We start from the raw sequence: 21,795 nt of genomic DNA on the forward strand, positions 1-21,795 counted from the left end.
CTTTTAACAAACAAATCCTCTTCATTCTCCAGCTAATTATTTCATAAAGTGTTCTCTCCTCTTTCCTAACAGAGAACTAGAGAAGAAGAAGTAAAACAGTAAAATAGTTCAAGTACTATATAACACAGTAAAATAAGAGAAACTGCACAACCTTCTCTATCCTTTCTCTGTCATCTCTCTCTCTCTCTCTCTCTCTCTACAAACAAAGAGAAGCCACTCGGTCCTCTCTGGTCTGGTACTCTCTGTGTACTCTTTATCTCTCCATGTGAAACAAACCTCCCCACCTTTCTCTTCTTTCCCATTCACGCCTTCAAAATAGAAAGAAAGAAAACACTGAAAACAAAATAATGAACCCCATTTCCAACCCGAATCCGAACCAGCTAGACCCGTTTCTCCTACCACCTTATGTTCCCTACTTAGAAAACCCTAACTCAACTTTCACAACCTCAGTACCATTTGGAGACTGCGTGTCATCCCCACTGCCACCTCTTTTCCCCACCTACAACAGTTCCACCTATGGTGAAGCCAGTCACAGCTTTGCCTTTCCATATCCTTTACCCGATAACCCGCTAGGTATGGTTAAAAGAGAGGATGGAATTGGTATTGGTATCGGTATCGGTATCGGGTTGAACTTGGGTCAGCGCACCTATTTCAACACAACAACAAGAAGTCTTTTTGGGTTCGGGGCATATGGATCGGGTCAGAACCTAAACCCGCCGAGATGTCAAGTCGACGGGTGCAAAAATGACCTAACGGGTGCAAAGCATTACCATAGGAGGCACAAGGTGTGTGAGTTTCATTCAAAGGCACCCATGGTTTTAATCGGAGGGTTGCAAGAGAGATTTTGTCAACAGTGCAGTAGGTATATATATTTTTGCATTTATCTTTTTGAACTAAAGAACTGTTTGATTTATGAAGAAATATATACTTTCCATACTTTTTCAGTTGACTTCCTTTGCTTTTGTTTTTGGGTTCCTAGTATTTTAGAATGACATTTCTATTTCTCCACTTAAAAAAATTCATTTCTTAAAAAACATATATTAGAACTGCACACTGTTCTATGTACTTTTGCTGTTTTGAGAAAATATCAGATACTCTTTCTGGATTTGATATTTTCATTTTTGTTTCTACTACAATTAATCTCTTTTAGGAAATGTTTTGGGGAACTTAATATACAAGTAAATCTAAATAATTTATTTATTTTTGGTTCATTCAGTACAAAAAAACTTATATATCATTTGGAGAAATTGAAGAACTTAAATATTGTTAATGTTTGGTCGATATATTGTTTCTCCCTCTTTACTGTTCTTGTCTTTTATTCTGGGAACATTAGTAAGAGATGCATGCACCAGACTGTTAGATAGGACAAAAAATCACACATCTTTCATTTCATCAAAAAAAAGAAAAAAAAAAAAAGAATTTCACATCTTTCACTTCTTTGCTGCGTTTTGTTGTCTTACTCTCTCTCTCTCTCTCTGAGTCTGTTGCTTAACGTCTGACATGAGGCCTGGGATTATAATTAACTTGTGTGAACACCGAGGAACAGTAACTGGCCATTACTTCTCCCATGTTAATTCCTGTCAACTATATAACAGTTGGCTAGTGTACTGTGTACATCTCTTTCAAATTTCAATCATTCTATCCCTCACCCACTAAATTTAGGTACATTTGTTCAATAATAATATATGTTTTTGGACAGAAAAAAAAAAAAAAAGAAGTTTTCGGCAAATTAGAAAACATAAGAAACAGATTTTTTTTTTGGAATATGTCTGACATGAAAAAGATTACAGTCAATTTTCCATTCAAATTTTAAGACGAATTCATTCAAAACATGATAAATAGTAATGAATATTGTTCTTCTTTCATGGTCACATTTTGCAGTACTCATCTTAAGTTCTTAACTGCTAGTATTTTAAACTAAAACTATGATTAATCATTTTGAAGGTTAGAGAAACATGAGGTACATTCAAATACAAATTAATTAATTAGCCCTTGAGATGCATAAAAAGTAGCATTCACCTCCATTCTCCTTTGAGTATTTTTATATTTACCTCTGAATAGGAAATTTATTTATTTATTTATTTATTTATTTATTTATTTTTTTTTTTTTTTTGAGAAAGCTCAATAGAAACTTAATTACATGGAGGATATAATTTATTTTCACCTGTGTTACTTTGCATCCTTGAAACAAATAAAGAAAAATTAGGAGTCTAGCTAGCTAGCTACTCAAGAGATGTTGCCTATTTATGTATATATGCATGCTGCATATATAAACCATTGAAAGCTACTAAAGAGATGTTGCCTATTACTGTATGCATGCATTGATGCTTAGTCTTATTTAAACCATTGAAACCCATAGTATGAATAATCTTATTTAATAAAATAATTAAGTCAGGGATTAGTTGAATGTTGAATAAGGAAATCTCACCTGTAATTGATTGAGATAGCACTTGAATTGAGCCTTGAAAGCTGCTTATACTGTGCATGCTAAATGTTAATGTCTCAGGTGCAATATTTCAGACCATTTGAAAAGGACAAATATATATATATATATATATACATATATATATATATATTTTATTAACGAACTTTTATTTAATTATAACATTGATTTATTATCTGTGCATTTTTCACCTTTCTTGCTATTTCCTTTTTTTAACCTTCCAAATTCCAATGTTGTTAATTATTTTTGGCGCTATATATATATGATTTTATTGGTCTCTTTACAATATTGTTGGTGTTAATATATATATATATATATATATATATATATATATATATATATATATATATATATATATATATATATAAAGTGTGTCTGATTAGCGGTGGCACATGCATGACAGGTTCCATGTGGTGGCAGAGTTTGATGAGGCCAAAAGGAGTTGCAGAAAGCGCCTGGCTGATCACAACCGCAGGAGGAGAAAACCCCAACTCATCCCTTCAAATAATAAAGACCCAGTTCATGCCTCTCATAAAATAAAGTCTAGTACTACTGCTAGCACCACCTCTGCCCCTAATTACAAACCAACCAATGACAACAGTTGTAAGCCTAATCTAATCTCTACGTACCGTTTATTTTTAACTTGTATATATATATAATAATTTTTATTCTCCCCCACCCCCCCTCCTATTTGTCATGGTAAACCCTAATCCATCAAGATGTAATTCTTATGTTTTTGCAGTTTATTATCCTCAACTCATTTGCATCAACAACAGGTTCCAGCTTGTATAATGTAAATAGTAGGAATAGGATGCAGTATTACAAATATAATTTTGTTGGTAGGAGTCACAGCTAATACTAGTGATGTCAAATCAATGTTGACATCGCAAACAATATTTTGCTAGTACTATAAGCCAGCAAATCTGTTAGCTATTGTTCTGTAACTTTACAAGGTCTGTTCTATACTTCTCTGTGTCAATTTTAGCTATAATACTTTCTCAAAAAAAAAAAAAGCTATAATACCAATGTACAAAATGAGCATTTAATATGAACGAGTTTAGTTTATATATATTTTTATTTTTTTTCTGTTTATGCTTTTCATTACTTGTTCTCGATCAACTCATATATATATACATGCTCATTATATATAACATGTGCAGCAATCACAAACAATTCTACAACAAGCATGTCTAGCACAAGTTGCAACTTGGAGGGTTGCCATGCAGAAGTCCCAAACAAGTTGCAAACCCTAGAGAAACTCAATGGCAGCACCACTACATTGTCTCTTGGAGAGGTGGCAAAATTAGACTCAGAGTTCTCAAATCAAAGCCTTAACATCTACCATGAACAAAACCAAGGTGCTCTCCCCTTTGACGCACTAATTGAAGAAAAACAACCTTTCTATCACCACCAGAACACCTTCAGTTCAAGTTCAAGTTCAAACAAAGGACAGACTTTGTTTCAAGTAGACTTTATGTAGAGAGAGAGAGAGAGAGAGAGAGAGAGGTTGATATGATAGAAGAGGACTGGCTATAACAGGGATTCTATCAGCCTTTCTTTTCTGTCTCTCTCTTTCCTTCTTGCCCTTTTAGTGGGAATCATGTTTTCTTTTCCTTTTTTCTCTAGCATTTAACTTTTGTTTTAAATGCCTTCTTTTTTCAGAGAGGCAGTCAGCTAGCCATGTTACAAGAGATATTATTTCAGCTGCTTTTTATGCCCTCTTGATGGCCTTTGTTTCCTTTCTAGTTAGGTCTCCTCCATCTGTCAGTAAAGAATAAAAAATTACATCAGGATAATGCTAACTAATTAATAATTAACTTGAATGCATCAGAAACGGAAACATTTATCATACTTGAATGTATAAAAAAATTGTATATTTTGATTCTGAAAAAAAAAAAAAATCAAACCCTAAATATGAACTGTGAATATTCATTTCTTCTGAATAAATTTTCAAGTCCACCAATTAGTTAAAAAAGGCCACAAATATATACTAGAATGGACCGCATATCAAAATCTATACATATAGTATTAATTTATAGAAAAGTCGATTGCAACAATTATTATCCATGCATATTTTAGAGTATGTTCATTATTGCACTATATATAAGTTAACAAAAAGGTTCATATGCGCTGCTGATATTAAAATTTGTTGTCCTATAATTAATGTCTAGATCAAATAGTCGATGGCTAGTTTGCTCATTTGGACTTAAACATGACAAGATTATGATCATTGCCATCCCATAGATAGATATATAGTACTAACATAAGTACTTGTACACACACACACACACATATATATAGAGAGAGAGAGATGGGCTACGGTGAGTTGCGAAGTAAAGCGACTATTTTACTTCATGCTCATATTTTGTGATTTTAAAGTTCAAAACGTCGATCCGAACCGTTCATCTTGTTCTCCATATTGAAATGTGCTTGGAGACCAAATTTTACATTTTTTGGAATTTTTTTATTATTTATTAAGCAATTTTGAAAGTCGCTGATCTGATAGTCCAGAAAATTTTACTGTTTTTACTGTTCACAGCAAAACAGCAATTTTAAAAAATGCTTAATAAATACTAAAAAAATTCAAAAAAATGTAAAATTTGGTCTCCAAGCACATTTCAATATGGATTAAACATCTAATGGTTCGGATCGGTCGTTTGGACTTTCAAAATAAAAATACGGCGTGAAGTAGAAACGTGTTTTACTTCGCAACTCACCGTAGCCCATCTCTCTCTCTCTCTCTCTCTCTCTCTATTTATATATGAGTAGAATGTTAGTTTGTAATAATTTAGAAGTCAATAATACGATAAATTATCATAAAACTTTCTTCATGAATTGAATGTTTATTTATATATCATTTTGTTGTCTTGAGTATTATTGAATTTATGGATCATTTCGAGTTCATGACTGAAATTGTGAAACTCCATAATATAGATGATATATACTCTTAAAAGGTCACTGACCAAGGTAATTAGCAGGAACACTAATTACCGCGATAAGGTTAGTATCTGGATTAAAAGATGGTTAAGTTTTACAAACCACCTGACACAAGATGTCATTTTAATCACATAGATACATGTTCTAGGAACATGGTATTTGACAGACCCCGAATGAAACATTAAATAGAATTGTGTTCGTGTCATTTATGTTTTCATTCAGTGTCACGTTCTACAGTATGAGGTATTTATCGTTCCCACTGAAAAATATGTATGTGTGATTGTTATCCACCGCTGTCCGTAAAAAGCAGTCATAACGGTAGCTTTTCCATATGTATAGCTTAGTTGAGGAAGTGATAGTTTACCAAGAATACTATTTGTCCCTCGTATCTCTATACGAGCTATAACATCACTGGGCCCCTTGGTAGAGTTAGATTATCTGCATGCGGTATAATTACAAGAGTAATTATATTTGATAATCTACTCAAGATCAAGAAAAGATACAGTTAGCAAGGATGACACACATCTACCTTGAAACTGATATGATAGCTATGAGACAGAAGAACAGACACAAGTAAATTGTTTACTGGATCGTGATATTGTACAGTACAACATCATCTGTGTAATTAGATGGTCATGATGTGTTGCCAGATGCCGCTCATGATTATAGAAGTTAAAACAGTTTTAACTCTATTTACCAACATAACACAGATCCTATTGGGTCACACCATATAGGAGTTAATCGGAGAATCTTATTGTGATTGATTATAAATTGGTTATGATCAATAGTAAGATGGTTATAATTAATTATACGTGTTATAATTTAATTATAAATGTTATGTAAAAATAAACAAGCAAAAACATTGATTAATTTATAAACGTGTGTGACACGTTGTATAAAAGTTAACCGGTTAATTTATAAATGTGCAGGACACGTTGTATAAATTACCGAAATAACAACCGCAAGAAAAATATATATAATTGTTCAGAATAATTATACGAATATTATTTGTATTCGGGCCGAGGGCATTCGGGTCTTTTCAGATTCGTCCTTATCCGCATGACATGTCATCGATCCTATCCAGATGACACGTCATCGATCTTATCCACATGACATGTCATCCTTATCCATTCAATGGCATATCTTGTAAATAGGCCGAACTTGATGGGCATTTTGGTCTTTTGGCAACCGACCCTAAACCCTATAAATAGGGGTGGAGGGGTAGAGAGAAAAATCACTAATTCACTCATACCATTTCGTGTCGAAACGAATCGGTATTTTCTCTCTTTCTCGGTTTCTCTCCCAAATAGTATTTCGGTTAAGAAAAAAAAGTTATACGTAGTTGACGTATAATCTTGCGAGTTGTTGTGAAGTATATTTACGGGATCGATGAATAGTGTTTTACCGAATTTCGCGGTATGTCAGTTTTGCATATTGATGAAACTGAGCAATCGAAAATTCGTGTTTACGGGTTTTCGTCTTTTTCCTCGTGAATAGTGTTTTTGCATAATTCCGCGGTTTACGGTATTTCTGGCAGAAGAAATAAACCGCTCTCCGGTTAGTCCTGGTGGATAACCGATAGAGGTATCACACGTGTGATACTCCGAGTCGATTCCTTCCTTGGTGAGGCTCTACTCGCTCGGTCTGCATTCCTACTCGCTCGGTCTGCATTCCAACTGTGATTTGGAAACAAGGTATAAATATGCTATATTAATCTATTTAATTGGTAAGTAGATTAAAATTTTAGAAATCAATCATGGAGTAGATCTGTAAAAAGGATTAAATTGGGTTTTGATGCCAAAGGAATACTGAAGGTGGATCGCCTTGAAAAGTTTCCTGACATACCCCATTTAATCCTGAGCTTAAGTTGGCTGTAGAAATTTTTGTTCTACGGTCATTCCGCAGCTTAAGCCTAAACGGGTTTTGGTTATCCCGAAACCCAACATAGAACTAGGGTGCTCTTAATCTTACCAAAGTTTTGGTGAGCTTAACTCTAAAACTCATCAAATCGATTTTAAATGACAAATCCGAACCGTTGAAACCCGCCTACCTTACGTGTGATGCATCTACATGTGAAATTTTTAAACATTCGAATTAATTTAGTATAAAGTCAAGCAGTCAAAAATGTTCAAAAAATGAATGCACTAAAATTAATTTATTAACCTTCTAATTTTGACCGCTTGACTTTATACTAAATTAATTCGAATGTTTAAAAATTTCACATGTAGATGCATCACACGTAAGGTATGAGGATTTCAACGGTTCGGATTCGTCATTTGAAATCGATTTTATGAGTTTTAGAGTTAAGCTCACCAATATTTTGGTAAGCTTAAGAGCACCCTAGTTCTACTATATATATATAGCTACACTCAATTGATTAATCATACAATGACAACTAGAGATATATATATATATATAGAGTTAGGCTGGGGTGCTATGGATAGCATAGTGGCCTCTATGCTACGGCTCAATATTCGAGTTTTTAAAATCCAAACGGTCGATCCGAACCGTTCATCTTATTCTCCATATTAATATCTGCTTGGAGACCAAATTTTATAATTTTCTGAATTTTTTTACTATTTATTAAGCCACTTTGAAAATCGCTAATCCAACGGTTTTACTGTTTTGTGCAGCCACCGTTGGATCAACAATTTTGTAAAATACTTAATAAATAGTAAAAAAATTCAGAAAAATGTAAAATTTGGTTTCCAAGCAGATATTAATATGGAGAATAAGATGAACGGTTCGGATCGACCGTTTGGATTTTGAAAACTCAAATATTGAGCCGTAGCATAGAAGCCACTATGCTATCCATAGCACCCCAGCCTAACTCTATATATATATATATATATATATATTATGTTCATTTTACAAATTATGTGATGGAGAATATAGGTATTCATAGCCTCGCTTCTTTCTGACCAACAATAAAAAAATATAAAATATTTAACTACCATCCACTATGATAACCATTAAAAAAAGAGCTTAAACATATATAGGGGACTCAAATAAACTTTTAATTATTTGCCGAAAGAATTGAATATTTGTTTGATATGGCAACAGTAATATTATATATATACATAGAGAGATGGGCTACGGTGAGTTGCGAAATAAAGCGACTATTTTACTTCACGCTCATATTTTGCGATTTTAAAGTTCAAAATGTCGATCCGAACCGTTAGATATTTAATCCATATTTAAATGTGCCTGGAGACCAAATTTTACATTTTTTGGAATTTTTTTACTATTTATTAAGCATTTTTGAAAATTGCTGTTTTGCTGTAAACAGTAAAAAACAGTAAAATTTTCTAGATCATTAGATCAGCGACTTTCAAAATTGCTTAATAAATAGTAAAAAAATTCCAAAAAATATAAAATTTGGTCTCCAAGCACATTTTAATATGGAGAACAAGATGAACGGTTCGGATCGACATTTTGAACTTTAAAATAGCAAAATATGAGCGTGAAGTAAAATAGTCGCTTTACTTCGCAACTCACCGTATGTATGTATGAAATATGCTAGCATGCTACGCGTAGCATAGAGGGCCTCCGTGCAACGGCTCAATATTCGACTTTTCAAAATTCTAACGGTTGATCCGAACTATTCATATCGTTCTCCATATTAATATGCATTTGGAGACCAAATTTTACAATTTTTGAAATTTTTTTACTATTTTTTTAGATTTATTGAAAATCACTGTTTTTTTATGGTCCAGATTTGTTGAAAACAACAATTTTCAATAAATCTAAAGAAATAGTAAAAAAATTCCAAAAAATGTAAAATTTGGTCTCCAAACACATATTAATATAGAGAACAAGATGAACGGTTCGGATCGATCGTTAAGATTTTGAAAAGTCAAATATTGAGCCGTTGCACGGAGGCCCTCTATGCTACGCGTAGCATGCTAGCATATTCCATATATATATATATATATATATCAAGAGGAGGGATCAAGTTACAATAATTTTTGAGTTACAACAAGTTACAACAACCATTTTTTACATTTTTAAAGTCCAAATCGTCGATCCAAACCGTTAGATGTGATCTCTATAATAAAATGTGCTTGGAGACCAAATTTTATATTTTTTGGAATTTGTTTACTATTTATTAAGATGGGTACAAAAACTAGTCAAATTCAGACCTTTGAATTTTGTACTCATCTTAATAAATAGTAAAAAAATTCCAAAAAATGTAAAATTTGGTCTCCAAGCACATTTTATTATAGAGATCACATATAACGGTTTGGATCACCGATTTGGACTTTAAAAATGTAAAAAATAGTTGTTGTAACTTGTTGTAACTCAAAAATTATTGTAACTTGATCCCTCCTCATATATCAATCACTACTACATAATAAGTGATTGTACACGGACATAAACAGGAGAGCTACATAGATTTCCTACCGTGTGGAATGCGAGGGTGTAGAAGTCTCTAAATATTTACACACGGATATTTACCCGTGTGCGATTATCGAGAGCTACACAGATTATTACATAAACAACTGTGTACAAACGCTTGTCAGCGTCGCTCTCAAAATAACCGAGCTACACGGATTATTACATAAACAGCCATGACGATTACTCTTTCTACACGGACATTTAGCTAAATGTCCGTGTACGATTACTCTTTCTACACGGATATTTAGCTAAATGTCTGTGCAGCTCTCTTATTATTTTTTTTAATGTTTAAATACTTTTCTACACGGACTTTAGTTAAATGTCCGTGTAGAATTGTCTTTTTTTTTTCCATTTTTTTTTTATTTTTTTTTGGTGGCTAGCCTCCAATTTTGCTAGCCATTTAAAATTAGAATTCCAAAACAAAGAAACATTAAACAGAGGCCTTTTAAACTCAAAATTCCAAAACTATACAACAATATAAATAATTTATGTACACTAAATTATGCAAAATTATGCAAATCCATATTGAGCATTACAAAATTTAAATTGAAACCACCTTGCCCGCATATATCTGACATCGTCGATCTGCTCCTTAGTGTAACACTTTTGCATTGGTCCATACTACAATTATAATTTGGTATTAGTTAGTAACAAGAAAAGGTAGAAGATTACAATTCATGCAACATATATATATACAAAGCCTTTTGTACATGCAATCTCATGTGATAAAACATAACATATACTCCTCAGGATCCAATACAATGTTTGTATAAAAGTTATATCCTTACCACTTAGTAATCACATGATCAAGCTTTGGCCCAAAATTGGGCTCAAATTGCCAAAATGCTTGGTTATGATATAGTTTTGACCGAAATTTCATACAAACTAAGGCGTATTAGATCCAACATATCAAAAAAGAGTATGCATGTGATCCATGACATGATGTCTCTTGGTTAAAGATCTCCAACATATTGCATCTCCAAATGATATTCATCAACATATATGTGCATACATAATAGAGAATAAAAATTCTCAGTTAAAATTTTCATTCAAAATTATAAGAAAATATTTATACATAAAATTAATTGAATCTGTATAGCTTTTATACAAACCACTGAAAATCAATTTCGTAAAAAAAAATTATTGCATATTATATGAATTTATGATTGCTCTGATATCAAATGATAGTCTTAATAATTCATGACGTGTTTTGCAATTAAAAAATACAAGCAATCAAGAATCCGTAAATCCAAAATAAAATAGCAAAGTAATTTAAATCTTATAGCTCTGAGGTGCAAACATCTTTAGGCGGAAGCGTTAGTACTGATCTTCAACGGTTTTTCTCATATCTGATGATGGAGACCTTAGGTGTTTTCTTTACTTCTCACTTTCAAAGATCTCAAATCCGGCCTCCTTATGCGCAGAAATCAGACCAACATTCAATACAAAGAGAGAGAGAGAGTATTAATTGATCAAAACGGCGCTGGAAGGAGAAGACATTTTATATAACCAAAATCCTAAAATAACATTTCTACATGGCTCTTTATTAAACGTCTGTGTAGCTCTCTCAAGGCTTTCTACACTGTTATTTAAACATAAAACCGTGTACAATTTCTACATTTCTACACGGCTCTTTATATAAAGGTCTGTGTAGCTCTATCAAGCTTTTTACACTGTTATTTAAAAAAACATCCGTGTACAATTTCTACCTTTCTACACGGTTCTTTAATAAATATCCGTGTAGCTCTCTCAAGGCTTTCTACACTGTTATTTAAACAATAATCCGTGTACAATTCCTAATAAACGTCCGTGTAGCTCTCTCAAGACTTTCTACACTGATTCTTTAATAAATATCCATGTAGAGATACCATAGATATTTCGGGCTTTCAAGTAATTACAATTTCTACACGGTTTTTATATATTGCCAAATCCGTGTACAATGTGCAGTGTACAATGACCATTTTTGTAGTAGTCAATCCAACACAGTATATATATTTACAGTTTTTTAACACTAAAAGAATCGAGCTGCTTTCGATCGTGGTATACCAAAATGATGAGAAGATTACTAAGTATGGCAGCATGCCGAGCGAACAGTTTTGTTTCTGTCAATGTTTCAAGCCACGACATTAAATATTGTCGAAGGGAGGAGGTCCTTTATTAATTATTTGTATGTTAAATTTAAGTTAAACTATGAATGTTAGACTGATAAGTGATATGATCTCCTCTCAACCTTCAAATGTACTGTCTTCTCTCATCATGCAGCTCATTTTTTAAAACTACAAATTAATCTAGTAAAAAACAATGTATGAATAGTTGAATACATAATGGTACCAGGTTGTAGTTTTGGAAAAAAAAAAATGGTGGATATTCACTAGCTATTTCAAATAAAAATAAATACAAAGAAAGCATGAATGCATAAATTAATTATAGGAGATCATTTTTTGCTTAATTTATTATATTGAGATAATAAAGGAAAATATTAAAGAGGGCTCAAGATTAATTTTCAATGTTTAAAAATTGTGATTGTTGTTGTACTACTAACACACACAGGTCCTTCAATTTGGTAATTTATGAGCGCTAGCTCATTGGATAGCTGATTTTTTGAAGAAAATTACAAGAGAGAAAATCCAGCACAAGATGCTAAGGACTTGCCCAATTGGAGTAAGTAGTAAATGGCATGGAGAAAGACCGCACAATTGGAGAAAGCAATGTACCTAGCTAGCTATCTCCACCATTTCCAAAGTGAGAAATATTAAAAGCATTGTAAGAAAGAGAGGAAGAAGGAGAAAATAACATGCTAGAGGTGTGTCGTTGGTGCCATAATAAAAGCACTGTAGAAAGTAACAATCAATGAGAAAAAAGAATTGGATTGAGATCTAGTCAGAGGGAGGGAGGGGAGGTTGTACAAAGCCAACTGTTCAACAAAGAGAGAATAGCCAGTCTAATTCCTTGGTTTGCACTGCTTAGGTTTTTGTTTGCTTGTGTCTGTCAGAAATAAAGCAGCAGATGCAGTGCCATTGTGTCAATCTCTTCTTGAGAAAAGTGGCAAACTGTGCATGAACTTCTCTTTTGATTCCTATATATGGCCACACAAATGTGACCGTATACAATCGAAGGTAGGTATAATTTTGTTATATCTAACATATTTTAGCATTATTTTTATAACACTCATTTTAGGTGCCTCGATCATGTCTCTATTTTTAAAAGCTTCAATAACTCAAAGTTTTAAACTTAACAAGCTTAAGATGACAACTAAAATAAAAATGAAATGCCATAATTTGTTACACATGCATAGATAAAATGATGTAGTTCATATCCAATGATTTTATTTTGAATTTTAAAATTTAAATTTTGAGTTATTAAAGCTTTTAAAAATAAAGACATGACGGAGATACAAAAAATAAAGACATTTGAACCCTCCTCTGTAAGTATTATCTCGGTCTATTATTTTTTAATTTTTAATAGTACAATTTTTTTACTGTTGAGTGTTGAATGTTGAATGTTGAATAAAGGATAAGTATGAAAGACAGCTAGAATTCGGACGTTATTATTGTGGGATAATGAGCGACATGATATGTGATTAAGGGCTGTCAAATCGAAATTCATTCTCCGGTCGGCATCCTAAAATTATTTCATTCGCATCTTTTACTGTAACAAAATCATCTGATTTGAGTTCATGTAAGTTCTGAAGCCATTGATTTTAATCGGACATCCCCCACCATGTCATAATTGCCCCCATTTCTTGCTTTAATATATATATACAAAGGAGGATCAAGTTACAACAAGTTATCATAATCATTTTTTACATTTTAAAGTCCAAATCGTTGATCCAAACTGTTCAACATAATCTCCACAATAAAATGTGCTTCCATATCAAATTTTACATTTTTTGAATTTTTTTGTACTATTTATTAAGATGGGTAGAAAATTCAACTATTTTTTGTACCCATCTTAATAAATAGTAAAAAAAATTCCAAAAAATGTAAAACTTGGTCTCCAAGCACATTTTATTGTAGAGATAACATCTAACGGTTTGGATTAATGATTTGGACTTTGAAAATGTAGAAAATAGTTGTGGTAACTTGTTGTAACTCAAAAATTGTTGTAACTTGATCCGTCCTCATAGAGAGAGAGAGAGAGGAGTTGGCTACGATGCTACGCGTAGCATAGAGGGCCTCCGTGCAATGGCTCAATATTTGAGTTTTTAAAATCCTAACGGTCGATCTGAACCGTTCAACATGATCTCCATATGAACATGTACTTGCAAACCAAATTTTATATTTTTTAGAATTTTTTTACTATTTTTTAAGATAGGTAAAAAAATCACTTGATCTGAATGGTATAGAATTTTCAGATCAAGTGATTTTTTTACCTATCTTAAAAAATAGTAAAAAAATTCTAAAAAATATAAAATTTGGTTTGCAAGTACATATTCATATGGAGATCATGTTGAACGGTTCAGATTGACCGTTAGGATTTTTAAAACTCAAATATTGAGCCGTTGCACGGAGGCCCTCTATGTTACACATAGCATATTAGTATTTTCCTATATATATATAGAGGAGGGTTCAAATGCCTCCATTTTTTGTGCCTCCATCGTGCCTCCATTTTTTAAAACTTTAATAACTCAAATTTTAAAGCTTAAAAGTCAAAATAAAACCGTTAGATGTGATCTATATTATTTTCTCTATGTGCTCATAAAAAATTATCGCATTTCAATTTTGGTTTTATGTGAATCAATAAGTTCAAAAATCAACGTCTAGAAATCATCCACATTAGTGCATTTGTAAAAGCTCTTGATGACAATCAAAATAAAATTGAAATGCCATAATTTTTTGCACATCCATAAATAAAATAATGTAGATCATATCCAACGGTTTTATTTTGATTTTTAAGTTTTAAATTTTGAATTATTAAAGTTTTAAAAAATGGAGGCATTTGAACCCTCCTCATATATATATATATAGAGAGAGAGAGAGAGAGAGAGAGAGATGGGCTATGGTGCATTGCAATGCATGGAGGGGTTTGTGCATTGGACCATAAATCTAAAATTCAAAATCCAAATGGCCGATCCAAACCGTTCATCTTGTTCTCCATATTAATATGTGCTTGGAGACGAAATTTTACATTTTTCTGAATTTTTTTACTATTTATTAAGTATTTTACAAAATTGTTGATCCAACGGTGGCTTAACAAAACAGTAAAATCAGCAGCCACCGTTGGATCAACAATTTTGTAAAATACTTAATAAATAGTAAAAAAATTCAGAAAAATGTAAAATTTCGTCTCCAAGCACATATTAATATGGAGAACAAGATGAACGGTTTGGATCGGCCATTTGGATTTTGAATTTTAGATTTATGGTCCAATGCACAAACCCCTCCATGCATTGCAATGCACCAGTGTTATTAAAACCGGACCGGACCGGCCGGTTGGACTGGAAAAAACCAGAACCGGTCACCTGTCCGATTTGGTTCGATTGAAATATCACTTATGAAGTTGAACCGAAAAAATCAGATTAATTAATCGGTTTTTATTCAAAAACCATGAACCAATCATAGAAAAAAAAAACCCGGTTTTAAGCATGTTTCACTTTTTCATGCATAACGAGAAGAGAGAGAGAGCAAAAGCCCCTCTAGTTTAATAGGGGTGTGATCTTTTATCACGTGTCACCAATACTAGTAGTCTAGTACTACTTTTTATCTCATATAGTTTTTATAAAAAGCCCTTGTATTTTAAATATTATAAATAAGTTAATGAAATATACACTACAATTATTTATGTACATATCTTAAAACAATAATAATTATTATTTTATTAATTATATTTTTATGAAATTTGGTACTGAAAAGTTATACATTCATATATCTTTATAACTTAGTAAACTTATCATACACATTTAAAATAGTGGGATGTTATATTTTTTCAAAAAAAAAAACTTTGTCATTTGTTGATAAAAGAAGTAATTTTATTATATTTTGGGGGATAAAATTTTAATTAATCTATAAATTTATAATTATTATTAAATATGTATGTCTTCACTGTATAAAAAAAATATTTATTTGTACAATATATATCATAAATATATAAGTAATTAAAAAGTCAGCAATTGAACCAGTTGAACCACCGGTTCGACCAATGAACCATTGAACCGAAGCTTTAGCGGTTCGATGTCCGGTTCGGTTCTGATAACATTGCAATGCACCATAGCCCATCTCTCTCTCTATATATATATATGTACATATATATATATATATATATATATATATATATATATATATATATATATATATATATATATATATATAGAGAGAGAGAGAGAGAGAGTCTGGGTAGTATGACATCGGTGTCATATGACACTAACTTCAAAATTGATTGAATAGACTTCAAACGACTAATCTAAATTGTTCAAACTAATTTACTTTATGAGTGATGCGTTTGCATGCAATTTTTTTTTTATATTTTCGAGTTATTTTAGTATCAAATCAAGCGGTAAAAATGTTGAAAAATGAATGTATTAAAATTAACTTAAAAACTCACACATTTGACCGCTTGACTTGAGACTAAATAAATTCGAAAAAATATAAATTTTGCATGTAACACACAACTAATAAAGTAGATCGGTTTGAACGGTTCGAATTCACCGTTTGAAGTCGATTCAATAGATTTTAAAGTTGGTGTGATATATATAGACTGAAATGACACTGATGTTATACTAACCAAACTCATATATATAACCAGCAAAAGTCGTGGCCACTTATCAAGAATATATGTCTTTTCTGATGTGGCTAAATTTGCCTTATTGAGCTAATTATACTAAGAGGAGGGTTCAAATGCACCCTAATTTTTATGCACCCAAATGCACTTTATTTTTCAAATCTCTTTTCTCTGTTTTCAAAGTCCAAATAGTCAATCCGAACAGTTAGATGCGATCTACATATTAAGATGTGCTTGGAAACCAAATTTTATATTTTTTGAAATTTTTTTACTATTTATTAAGCCACTTTGAAAATCGCTGATTTTACATTTTCTGGATCATTGGATTAGCGATTTTCAAAGTGGCTTAATAAATAGTAAAAAAATTCCAAAAAATATAAAATTTGGTCTCCAAGCACATTTTAATATGTAGATCGCATATAACTGTTCGGATTGACTATTCGGACTTTGAAAACAGAGAAAAAAGATAAGGTACATTTGGTGCACAAAAATTTGAGTGCATTTGAACCCTCCTCTTATACTAAATGCTCTACAGTAGCTTTAATTTATATCATACCTTCTCTGCAAAAGTTTGCCAAATTTCAAGATAGATATCCGTCATTGCATATGTACTTAAAAGCATCACAGCATTAATGTTGGTGCAATAAATGCTTAATTTGGAATATATATATTTTTTCCGTAATAATTTCGCATTGACGTTAGTGCAAAATATGCACTACTACAAAAAAATCTTTTTAAATCGATTGAAATCGCGTTCCGCCATCATGGTCTGATCCAATGCATATTGCCCCGATAGGAAAGGTTTACCCGTACGTCATCGGTATGAGCCGATGGCGTTAAGCTCCAACGCGATCGGTTAGAAATTAGAGACCGACAAAAATATTAGTTTCTTGGTTGTTAATTATGCCGTTAAAATAGAAACACCATCGTCTCTGGGTGTTATTAGCCATTAGCAAAGTGTATTACACCATCGGATATGTTTGAGTTGGCGTTTGTATATCATAGTTTGCCATATGTTATTACTTTGGACCGTTGGTGATTTCTTTTTATATATTGTACTATATATGCCTGTATTAGGGGCTAGTCTCCATTTATATATAGCAATATATATATAGAGGTTGGCTAAGATCAAAGTGGTAGTTCCTGAGCTTTGGTGCTACCAATTCATTTTTCAATTTTCAAAGTTCAAAACGTCGATCCGAACCGTTCAAGTTGTTCTCCATATTAAATTGTGCCTGGAGACCAAATTTTATATTTTTCTGAATTTTTTTACTATTTATTAAGCCACTTTGAAAATCGCTGATCCAACGGTGGCTTAACAAAACAGTAAAATCAGAAGCCACCGTTGGATCAGCTGTTTTCAAAGTGGCTTAATAAATAGTAAAAAAATTCAGAAAAATATAAAATTTGGTCTCCAAGCACAATTTAATATGGAGAACAACTTGAACGGTTCGGATCGACGTTTTGAACTTTAAAAATTGAAAAACGAATTGGTAGCACCAAAGCTCAGGAACTACCACTTTGATCTTAGCCAACCTCTCTCTCTCTCTCTCTATATATATATATATATATATATATATAGAGTACGGCTAACGCGCTTCCTCTAGCATATGGGCCGAAATGCTTCCGGTGGAAATTTGAAATTTCAAAATTCAAAAAGTCAATCTGAACCGTTCATCTTCTTCTCCATATTAATATCTGCTTGGAGACCAAATTTTACATTTTTCTGAAATTTTTTACTATTTATTAAGCCACTTTGAAAATCGCTGATCCAATGGTTTTACTGTTTTGTTAAGCCACCATTGGATCAGCGATTTTCAAAGTGGCTTAATAAATAGTAAAAAATTTCAGAAAAATGTAAAATTTGGTCTCCAAGCAGATATTAATATGTAGAAGGAGATGAACGGTTCAGATCGACTTTTTGGATTTTGAAATTTCAAATTTCCACCGGAAGCATTTCGGCCCATATGCTAGAGGAAGCGCATTAGCCGTACTCTATATATATATATATATATATATATATATATGCTAATATACAATCGATTGTTCCTAGCCAGGGGCGGAACTAGAAAATAGAGATTGGGGGAGCTGAAAAATCAAATATAGTGTAATTTCATTTTATAAAGGGGGCTAAAAGATATTAATGAATATAAAAATTATAAAATTTAATGGACCAAACTACAAATTTTCAAACTATAGGGGGTGCTTAGCACCCTTTCCCCATCACTATGTTTCGCCCCTGTTCCTAGCCTCTCGTACAACCAAGTCGTTTTCCGATTTTTAAAGTCCAAATGATCGATCTAAATCGTTAGATGTGATCTCCATATTAAAATGTGCTAGGAGACCAAATTTTACATTTTTTTTGGAATTTTTTTACTATTTATTAAGCCACTTTAAAAATCGCTGATCCAACGGTAGCTTCTGATTTTACTGTTTGATTATGCTGTCACAACTTATGAAGAAATTGATGTCACAACTTATGGAGTTTGGATATGTGGGTTAATTTATAACCGCACAAGTGATTTTTTATTTTATATTATTCCGACTGGCTTTATGTTTGTTTGGCTACATAAGAGCATCTACATTCCAACTATTTAACAGAGTTTCTAAATAACTAGTAACTACTTTTTAGAAATTAAGATCTCTGAAGTTTCTAACTCTCATATTTTTTAAATTAACTTTAAAGTTTCTATTAAACCATGTTAGCAACAAATTAAAAATTAAAAATAATTTGAACCAATCATTTAGACATAATGAAGTTTATAAACAGTCTTACATCTCTGAAACTGAAATAGAAACTACTACATCATATTAGAAACTCTAATAGGTAGATGCTCTAAGTGTCAAATAAAATATCTATTGTATGAGTTATGCCACAATCAAACAACGACTAATGGTTCAAACCAAACTAAGACAATGATTTAGATTTAGGTTTTTTGTGGTGATGACAACCACTGTAAGTGTGTCCGTTGGATTTTGTCACAACGATCTCCATAAGAACCCTCCTCAATCAAATATATGGGTAGTACAATCAACCCTTGTTTGTGATTAGAGAAGTACCAAGGAGCCCTATTAAGAGTTAATTCATAAAAAATATAGTACTAATTAGTTCGTTTACTCTGAAAATTATAACGAAAAGAGACAAAATCGGTTAAAAAATCAGTCACAATCAGGAAGCAGACTGGTAATTATGATCAAAGAAGCATGTGTCCTTGTTCAAAATCAACTAAAAAATCAAAAAGAGAAAAAGTAGGCCAGAAAAAAGTTTCTAAAAAACGAGTCAGATGCTTTAATCGCATGTTGATGCTGCCTGTGTTGTTTGCCTCTTGGAAATAGACAGAAAGTGACGGAGAGATGTTCTGTCAATAAGAAGACAAAAAAAAAAAAAAAAAAAATATTTTATAATAAATAAAAATTGAATGTATTGGGTGTGATTTGGCCATTTGGGAAGAGAATTGTGGGCTATAAATGAGGGATAAAGGCAGGTAGGTTAACCAAGTAAAGGGGCTAATTCTCTAGCTACTCCAATCTTGGCTTTTTGCATGTAATCCATGTCAGAGAAAGCTGATTGAAAAGTTGATAGTGATTGCTGTACGACGTTTCAGGGAGGAGAGAGAAAGAGATGGAGAGAGCTGTTATTATTTTATATATATATAAAAAGTTCTTCGATTAGAACGAGCAGAATGCCAGAATCGCATCTCACGGGTAAGGCTACGGTATTATGGGTTATATGGAGGGCTACAGTGTCACAGCTCAATATTTGAGTTTTTAAAATTTTAACAGTCGATTCGAACTGTTCATCTTGTTTTTCATATTAATATGTGTTTGGAGATCAAATTTTATGTTTTTTGAAATTTTTTTTACTATTTTATTAGATAGATAGAAAATCAGTTGATCTAAATTTTTTTTGCACTATTTAGATATTTGATTTTCTACCTATCTAAAAACATAGTAAAAAAATTTCAAAAAAATGTAAAATTTGGTCTCCAAACACATATTAATATGAAGAACAAGATGAATGGTTCGGATCGACCGTTAGGATTTTAAAAACTCGAATATTGAGCCGTAACACTGCAACCCTCTATGCAACCCATAGCACCGTAGCCTTACCCCACATCTCACATCACCTATTCACCTCTGCTCTGTCTTAAGTAGTGTAGTGTTTGGTCATCTATTTAATTTCCGAATAGAATAGGAATAGAAATATTGAAAAATAAATAGGGGTGAAAACAGAGCCGGATTATCCGGCAGATATTCGCTCCGTATCCACATATAATCCGAATCCAGATAGTTCGGATTCAAATGATTCTCGGATACGGATTCAGATAATTTTTGAATATCCATAGAAAATCCGGATACGGATTCGTAGTCCTAAACGGAGCGAATATCCGGATTATCCGGAACCCAATAATTTGGTCGAACTCCAATAAAAGATAAATTAATATTTGCTATAGGTGGGATTTGAATCCATGCACTCTCATCTCAAGACCTTTAGACTAAGTTTCAAACTACTAAACCACAACATCTTTTGTTACTATTCATTTATTTGATATATATATTATATTAATAGATTATCTCCTATCTCTCCATCCACTTATAGTTATCATTAATATTTATATCTTAGAAGTTCATACTAGTAATCATGCCCGTGCACAGCAACGGGAGCAAATTATGTAGTAGAAAATATTAAGCTCCTTAATAAGGAGGAGAGATAATTTAAATCAAATTTGTAGAGAAAAATAGTTAAATACTATATTTATCTACAAGATAACACATGTGAACTCTAGTGTAGTGGTAAGAATTTTGGCACCAACAGAACCCAACTGGGTTCGAATCCCGCCTTCAGCAGAAAAAAAGAAAAAAGAAAAAGGGTGCGCGGTGCACAGGCTCGGTCCGCAGGTGCCGTGCATGGTTCAGAGGCGCGGTCCACGGGTGCGGCACGCGGTCTACGGGCACTGGAATCATATGCGACGCAGTACTGGGATCATATGCGGCACGACCAATGCATACTTAAGTGTTGAAGCTCATAATTTGGAAAATTCATCTATGTGCGATCTGGAAATTCAACGGCTGAGCATCATTCCAAAAAAAAAAATAGTAAATCAGGACCCTTGCAGGATCTAGACATTAAGCTCCTTAATAAGGAGGAGAGATATCTTAATTATCCGACCATTATTCATTTTATATCCGTATTCGAATCCGTATCTGTAGACTATCCGTTCCGTATCCGTTTAAGGTGGATTTGGTTTTGAATTTTGATATCCGTTTACTATCCGTATCCGTATTCGTATCCGCTCATT

General features: G+C 32.5%; 1 protein-coding gene across 1 annotated transcript; it reads left to right on the top strand.

Annotated features, from left to right (window-relative positions):
- The first annotated feature begins 218 nt into the window (after positions 1-218).
- Positions 219-4,138, top strand: LOC144558638 (uncharacterized). The gene is made up of 3 exons (XM_078307488.1): positions 219-862; positions 2,847-3,046; positions 3,604-4,138. Exons 1-3 carry the CDS (start codon positions 348-350, stop codon positions 3,921-3,923), a joined length of 1,035 nt encoding a protein of 344 aa, XP_078163614.1. The 5' UTR covers positions 219-347; the 3' UTR covers positions 3,924-4,138.
- Positions 4,139-21,795: the final 17,657 nt, after the last annotated feature.

This window comes from Carex rostrata, chromosome 8 (genome assembly GCF_964058835.1).
Source record: "Carex rostrata chromosome 8, lpCarRost1.2, whole genome shotgun sequence".
Classification (NCBI taxonomy): Eukaryota; Viridiplantae; Streptophyta; class Magnoliopsida; order Poales; family Cyperaceae; genus Carex; species Carex rostrata.